The sequence below is a fragment of the Corvus brachyrhynchos genome, unplaced genomic scaffold, assembly GCF_000691975.1.
Source record: "Corvus brachyrhynchos isolate BGI_N302 unplaced genomic scaffold, ASM69197v1 scaffold5, whole genome shotgun sequence".
NCBI classification, from domain to species: Eukaryota; Metazoa; Chordata; class Aves; order Passeriformes; family Corvidae; genus Corvus; species Corvus brachyrhynchos.
Window position 1 is genome coordinate 5,527,590 of NW_008238321.1, and position 7,494 is coordinate 5,535,083.

At 52.5% G+C, this 7,494-nt stretch overlaps 1 protein-coding gene across 1 annotated transcript in view; it reads right to left on the reverse strand.

Moving 5' to 3' along the window:
* TBL3 (transducin beta like 3) overlaps positions 1-7,488 on the reverse strand; it is a gene marked incomplete at its 5' end in the record, with an annotated part of 8,394 nt that extends 906 nt beyond the window's left edge. The window contains 20 exons of the mRNA XM_017734012.1: positions 4-28; positions 352-423; positions 587-690; positions 929-987; positions 1,347-1,503; positions 1,898-1,968; positions 2,140-2,370; positions 2,495-2,645; positions 3,032-3,135; positions 3,627-3,685; positions 4,050-4,191; positions 4,493-4,689; positions 5,072-5,168; positions 5,318-5,393; positions 5,805-5,972; positions 6,233-6,317; positions 6,509-6,650; positions 6,980-7,027; positions 7,255-7,350; positions 7,432-7,488. Of these exons, the coding sequence (XP_017589501.1) occupies positions 4-28; positions 352-423; positions 587-690; positions 929-987; positions 1,347-1,503; positions 1,898-1,968; positions 2,140-2,370; positions 2,495-2,645; positions 3,032-3,135; positions 3,627-3,685; positions 4,050-4,191; positions 4,493-4,689; positions 5,072-5,168; positions 5,318-5,393; positions 5,805-5,972; positions 6,233-6,317; positions 6,509-6,650; positions 6,980-7,027; positions 7,255-7,350; positions 7,432-7,488 (2,141 nt within the window). The remainder of the gene's footprint in view (positions 1-3; positions 29-351; positions 424-586; positions 691-928; positions 988-1,346; positions 1,504-1,897; positions 1,969-2,139; positions 2,371-2,494; positions 2,646-3,031; positions 3,136-3,626; positions 3,686-4,049; positions 4,192-4,492; positions 4,690-5,071; positions 5,169-5,317; positions 5,394-5,804; positions 5,973-6,232; positions 6,318-6,508; positions 6,651-6,979; positions 7,028-7,254; positions 7,351-7,431) is intronic.
* Positions 7,489-7,494: the final 6 nt, after the last annotated feature.

Sequence of the window (7,494 nt, forward strand, 5' to 3'; positions counted from 1 at the left end):
CAGGCCACCGGGAATGCCGGCACTGCCTCTGTGGGGGAAGGAAGCCTGTCCAGGCTGGCATATGGGAGAGGCCACACTGGAAAACATCCCTGGGGTCCTACAGAGAGGTGCAGCTCCCACACAGTGATGGAAGCTCCCCTGGATCCCTGGAAGCGTCCAAGGCCACGCTGGAGAGGGCTTGGAGCAACCTGGAATAGTGGAAGGTGTCCCTGCCCATGGCAGGGGGCGGGACTGGACAATGTTTAATTTCCCTCCCAATCCAAACCATTCCAGGATTGTAAGACTCTAATTTCAGGTGACAAAACAAGCCTCTGACCCAAAAGCTTTCAGCACTTTAATCCTGCAACAAACCTTTCTGATCCTTGCGGAGCCGAACAATGTTCTCTTCCAGGCGCCTTCTCCCCTCAGGTTCCTTGAGGATGGCTGGAGACAGAAATGAGAGCAGGGACACCATGCGTGATTTCACTTAGGGAAAACTGAGAATTTCAGACTAATTATTGGACTTTGTAGCCTTGAACTAGCTGGGAAAGGTGTTCTGGGAAGCAGAGAGGGCAGGAAATGCCTTCAGAGCACGCTCTGGACTCACCCTTGACCACTGTCAACACCGTGTGCGGCCGGTCCAGGGAGATCGCCAGGCCCAGAGCTTTGAGGTACCGTTTCTCATGGAGCAGGTTAGAAAGCTCTTGCTCTCTGGAAAACAAATCAGGGGCAAGAGTGAAACCAATCTTTGGGTGGTGGAAAAAAAAGAAACTACACAAAAATTGCAGATTTTGCAATAATGGTTAAGAAGTCCGTGGTGCTTGTCAATAAACACCTCAATTCCCTCACTCCAATATTGGGATCAGATGGAGCTGGATGGCTCCAGGTGCGGACAGTTTCACTGCACAGTTTGCCCTTCACAGCTCTTTATGGCACAAGATCAACTCACTTCATAATCTGCTCCTCCTGTTTAGCCTGTGCTTCTTTCTCCTCAATTTCAGTCACATCCTATGAAAAACAAGATAAAACTTTATCAAATCCAACTTTAATATAGAAGGATTTTGATTTAGCCATTGAGTGATTTGGAAACCAGTTTCTGCACCAAAATCTTGGGGTCAAGTAATTTAAATGTTAAATCCAGCAATTCCCAACCTCCCTCCAAAGCTCCAATGCTGGGGGCTCATCTGCTGCTCTAAGGAAATACAGGATGGCCAAAAAATACCCGCAAACCCCAAGATCAGCCTTGTTGACCTAATTTCAAATGGCAGAAAAGGAGGAGAGCATGTGAGGAACGAACCACTGGGATGCTGAGCTCTCCAATTATCGTGATTATTAACCCAGGGAGGAACCAACCCCCCATGCTGTACCTGCCACAGGGTGATGCAGGAGTCACTGGAGGCTGTCACCACCATGTCATCTTTCTTGTTGGCGTGAAGGCCCCAGATTTTATCTTCATGACCATCTAATGTTTTCACACACTCGTTTGTTTTAATTGTCCACAGTTTTAAGAGGCCGTCGGATCCACTTTTGGAAGAGAAACACAACAGAAAGAATCACTGGACAGATCTATTCTTGCTCTGTGCCACCTCAAATATCAGATGAACTTGTCCCATTCCAATGCCTTCCAAACAGGAGCAGAATTAACCAAAAATGTAGCGGGCAAGATGCACCCTTAGATCTGTCTACTGCATTTGTCCCAACCCAGCAATGCCACAGCAGCCACATGGAATCCATGGAACTGCTGGAGAAGAGGAAGATTAAAATAACCTCTACAGAAAGCTTGGCCTAAACATGGCATCTTCCTATTAATCCTTCCAAAGATTCTTTGGACACAAGACTGTTCCCTCTTGGTGCTGGTGATGAGCTCAGATATTCCCTTAATTCTGGAATCTCCCCAGATCCCTGGGCAGGCACGAACCTGCTGAGCAGCTGAGCCCCTCGGCTCACAAAGATGGTCTTCAGCACTGAGGCATCGTGGCCTTCAAAGGTCTGGAAAATAGAAAGGAAGCTCAGCAGTGCCAGAGCCACTGCCAGGCCTTTGGAGAGACACAAAAGGATCTGATTTACTCATAAAGGCCAGAGAAATAAGTTCCAGGTTTTTGAAGGATCCTTAACGAACCCCAAGGTTTTGCCCAGGGCAAGGGGCAAAGTTCTCATCACCTTCAGACAGCTGAAGTCCCGAAGTCCCCAAAGCTTCAGGGTCCCATCAGCTGAGGAGGTGGCCAAGACCTGATCCACGGGGGAAAACTGCACACACCAGACCCCACGTTTGTGCCCAGAGAAAACCCCCAGGAGGGAGCAGTCGGAGCAGGACCAGAGCTTGGCCAGCCGGTCCTGTGAGCCTGTGGCCAGCAGTTTGTCATTGGGGGACACTGCCACACTGTTGATATCCTGGGGAAGCCACAAGAGGAGGAGAAAGAGGGTCAGGCCTTGGCTCTGGCTGTGGGACATGGAACAAACGTGGGCTGCAGCACAGGAGGGAGACTGAGGCACTAAAAGGTCAGGGCAGCTGTACCTTGTCATGGCCCCTCTCAGTCACTCTGGCATGGAGGGGCTCTGGGCTGGAGATCAAGGCTGCTTTTGCTTTGGAAGTGAGGGATTCCGGGATGTTCCAGATCTTGATGGTGCAGTCCTGGCTGCTGGTCACTACAAAGCTTTCCTTCAGCCTGGAAGGAATGAAACCATCAAGTGCAGGGAAACAATTCAGTGGTTTCTCCTCCCTGACTGGGATCTCCACACTCAGCCTCTGCTGGGATGTGGAACAGTGTTTGCATGTCTTTCCAAGCTCTTTCATTTCAGAGTGACTCCCCCATCCCTGGAAGTGCCCAAGACCAGGCTGGACAGGGCTTGGAACAACCTGGGATAGTGGAAGGTGTCCCTGCCCATGGCAGGGGTGGGACTGGATGGGCTTTGAGGTCCCTTCCAACCCAAACCATTCCATGATCCCTTCACACTTGGGCACCATGAGAAGCTGGGAGGGGGGCAGCACCCACCAGGACATTCCCCTCAATCCCTGTGGTCACAAGGGGAACCCTCCCCCAGTTTGTGTTACCTGGAGCAGGCGACAGCACCCACGCCATGGGCATGGCCCAGGCCCTGGGCCACACAGGTGACCCTGCCAGCCCTGCCCATCCGCCACACCCGGATGCTTCTGTCCTGGGGGGAGGAAAGACAGAAAATGCTGGAGTTTTCTGGGAAGTCATCGGTCCCCTGTGCTTTCATCACATCCCTGAGCCCGACTGGTCCCTGATATTCCAGCTTGAACCTTCATCTTTGTCACAGCAGGTGACAAGATCAGCTCCCACTCTGGAATTCCAGCATGGGGGTTTATTTCTGGTTGTATCAGAGCTTTATTTTTGGGTGCATCAGGGCTCTTGGCACCTTTTCCCCCATCAGTCTCACACTAACAACTTTTCTGACCAGGATGTTTGGAGAAGGAAACACCTCCTTTAGGCCAATAAAATACAACCAATTTTCCCAGGGACAACATTAAAAAGGAATAGTGGGAGAACCTTGTATTTGGGGGATGCAGAAGACAGGGATTGTATGAAAAAAACTCCCTTTCTGGAGTTCCAAAAATGATATAATTTTGCCCCCAAGGATCACTAGGAACAAAGAGTTTCATTAAATGGAGAACTGTGACACACCTTGGCACAGGTGACAAACATCAGGCCTTTTCTGAAGACGTCCAAAGCCAGGATTGTTTCTAAACAGAAGAAATAAAACCTGATGGATGCAGAGCAATACTGAGATGGGACAACAGAAAGGGGCTAGTTAATGAGCCCAGTGCTTGATGAGCCCAGTTAATGAGACAGGGGACATGTCTGGGACACGACACCCCAGTCCCTATGGACTGAGCCTGTCACACATCTACACCTTCAGCTCCAATTTAAACTGATCTCACTGCCAGGGATAGGGTGTATCCCATGGTCCCTTTCCCCACACAACTCCCAAACCTGCTGTGATGCTGCTCCAGCAAGAATTCTAGGATTCATTTCCACCAGAGTTCAGGAGAAGCTGGATAAAGGAAGAGCTGCCCACGTCCCCCCCCGGCCAGCGCTGTCACACACCTGTGTGGCCGTACAGGATCTGGCAGTGGGATGTTGCCAGCTCAAACACTTTCAGCTGGGGGCTATTGGTGGCCACAACAATGTGAGAGTCACCAGGGCCCAGGAACTTCGCATCCAGAACTTCCTCATTGTATCCTGCGAGCTGGAATGGAAACAGTCCAAGAGGGAAAAGGCAGCTGAAGGAGAAGGTGGGAATGACTGGTTTTCATTTAATACTGGGTGTAATTTCTACACCCAGGAGGGATTTCTGGCTAAGCCTGTTCTGCTTTCTCGTTTCTGTGTTGATGTCTGGGCAAAATTCCCCCAAACCAGTGAAATTCCCTGTCACTACGGAACAATTCCAGAACAGGCTGGAGCCAAGGGCTCCCCTGGGTAAAGCTCTTCCAGAAGCAGAGCTGATCCTGGAGCATGGAAAGAGGGAAAGGGAGGCTGAGGGCTGTCACCTGCTTCCTGAGCTGAAGGGTTTGAGCGTCATAGAAGACGATGTTGTGCTCCATGGACACGGTGAGGATCTCATTCCTGGCGGGAACAAACTGGCACTGGGAGAGGCTGCGCCCGCCCGGCTCCTCCCGCAGCACGAAGGGCACGGGCTGGGTGTGCACACAGGCAGCTGTGGCCACGTCCCACACCCTCAGGATGCCTGAAAAACCAGCAGAAATCATGGCAGAGCCACTGCTTTACACAGTGGATGTCCAAGGAATATCATCCAAAGTACACTGGGAAAAGCCACAGAGCTCCAAGGCAGGACTGGGCAGGATCCAATGCTGGTGGCAGGAAAACCCTCCAAGTTTTGCTTCTTCAGTGCAAATCAAACTCATTGAGTTTGAAAATAGACATAAATGTGTTTGAGTATTAAATGGATCAGAGTATGCCTGCCCTGTCCTGCTCATCCACTCCTGCCCGAGGAACTCAGGAGCAGGCCCTGCTCTCCAGCCACATGGAGAACACACATCCCAGGAATAACAGCAGTGAAGTGACTGAAGTGCCACCCTTCAGGCTCCAAACGTGGCAGTGACACCCACCTTTGCTGCCAGCTGTGACAAAGTGCAGCCCTTGTTTCTTCACACCCAGCTGAGAGAAATCTCCCTCTTCAGGCAACAATACAGCGGCTTCCACGGTCTGCAAGAGTCAGAGAGGCACAGAACCAGAGCTGAAAACCCCTGGGAAGGGAGAGAAACCTGATTTCACAACGTACAGACCCTAAAGAGGGAAACCATGGCCTAGAAACTACAAAGGACCTCAAAAGAAGAAACAAAAAGCAGTTTCACCTCATAGACAGGAACAGTTCGTTTGCTCTGCCTGGTGTCCAGGTCCCAAACCATGCAGATCTTATCACGGCCAGAGCTGCAAATGAAAAGCTCAGTTTTAGTGCTAAATCTGTTCAGCTCGGCTCTGGGTGCAAATTTGGCACTGTGGGAGTTCAACACCTCTCTGGAGAATCAAAGGGAGGGAGAGCACCAGCATTCCCTCCCTTTACCAGCACAGGGTATTCCCAAAAACACAGGCAGGTTGGATGGGGCTTGGAGCAGCCTGGGATAGTGGAAGGTGTCCCTGCCCATGGCAGGGGGTGGCACTGGCTGGGCTTTAAGGTCCTTCCAACCCAAACCATTCCATGATTCCAGTGTACAGGTGCTGGCACCCACTGAGCACTTGTACCAACCCTTCCCCTCACAGCAGAACCTGCCCAGACCCGCCAGAATCCCCCAGTCCTGCAGGAGGTGAACAGATGGAGGGTCAAGCCCTGCCAGGAGGTACCTCAGGAGGGTGTTGCCATCTGCAAACGCCAGCGAGGTGACAGCACTGAAGTGCCCGTCCAGCACTGCCACACATTTGCTGGAATTCAGGTCCCAGATGCGGATCTTGTAATCGATGGAGGAGGAGAAGAGCTGCAGGCGGGAGATGTCCGGGTGGAACTTGACCAGGCTGGGCAGGAGGACAGGACAGGAATAAACCACCCAATCTTTAAATAATGCACATCCCACAGCAGGACAGGCTGGATGGGCTTGGAGCATCCTGGACCAGTGGAAGGTGTCCCTGCCCAACAACTCTGTGATTCCATGAGAATTCTTGACCAAACTGTTTCCTCTCTGGAATGGGCTTTCATGTTCCATTAACTCAAGAATTCCACATCAATCCCAGTATCCCACCACAGCCAGGGACTGACAAACACAACTCATCCTTACTGTACCACTCCAGAGGATCCTTTCAGGTTGTGTGTGCAGTAGTGTTTGATCATATCCCAGATCTTAATGGTGCTGTCGCAGCCACCTGGAAAAAGCAGGACATCTGGGGATGAACTCCGGAGGAGAGACATAGGAAGCCAACAGATCTCCAAACTGGACATGGCACTGGAGCAGTGAACCTCTCCTGACTGCACTCAGGAGGTCGCTGCCCAGGGAAGTTCTCCAGGAGCAGAAGATCCCTTGGGTCACCCCCACCGTGACAGTGCTGGCTCGTACCTGTGGCCAGCAGGGTGGCCGTGGGGTCGAAGGCCATGGTGGCCACGGGCGCGGTGTGCACGGCTCGCCAGGTGCGCGCACAGCTGTGCTCCCTCCAGTGCCACTGGCGCAGCAGCAGCGCCCGGCTCCCCGGCACCAGCACCTGGGAGTGGGGCAAGGGAAGCACCATTAACCACGGATTGATTCACTGGCTGGGTTTGGGTTTCTGTCGGTCCCACACAGAGGTGCTGCTGCTGGAGCTCAGGCTCTCAGCAAGTCCGCGTCTGACCCAGAGGGAAGGGCCTGAGAAGGCTCCAGGGGGATCTCGGGAAGCACAGAGGGCATGAATTAGAATCATGGAATATCCTGAGTTGGAAGGGATGCACAAGGATAATCGAGTCCAACCCCTGGCCCTGCACAGACACCCCAAAATCCCCCCTGTTCCTGGCTCAGCCTGTCCCAGGCTCCTGACAGCCCCCAGCACAAACCCACCTCATCATCAGGGCTGAGCACGAATGCTGTGACATCCTCTTCCTCCTCCTGGGAAAGAAGAAAGGAAATCCCACAGTTAAACCATCCCTGGAAAGATCTCAGAGCTCCCTTCTTCACGCGGCTCTGCTGACAATGAGCACAGATCGGGGACCACCCAAAACCCTATGTTTGGGTCCGTTCCCACCTTCCCTGCACTCCTCACCCCTGGGAGCTTCATATCCACAGTGGGAAAATCCCCCGGGAGCCCAGGAAAACCCTCAGGAGAGGCCGGTCACCTGCTGGAGGCTGTGCAGGAGAGCTCCTGTTTCCACATCGATGACGTTGACTTTGCTCCCACAGGGGCAGAACATGAACTTCCCATCCCGGCTTATCTGAAGAAAAGGGATCGGGAACAGGAACGTTAGAGCCAGGAGGCGCGACATTCCCAAATGTCCCTCCAGAGCCTGGATTACCTGGATTCTTCCTCCCTTGTAGAACGGCTCGATCTTCCGCGTCACGGCATAGCTGGAAGGGAA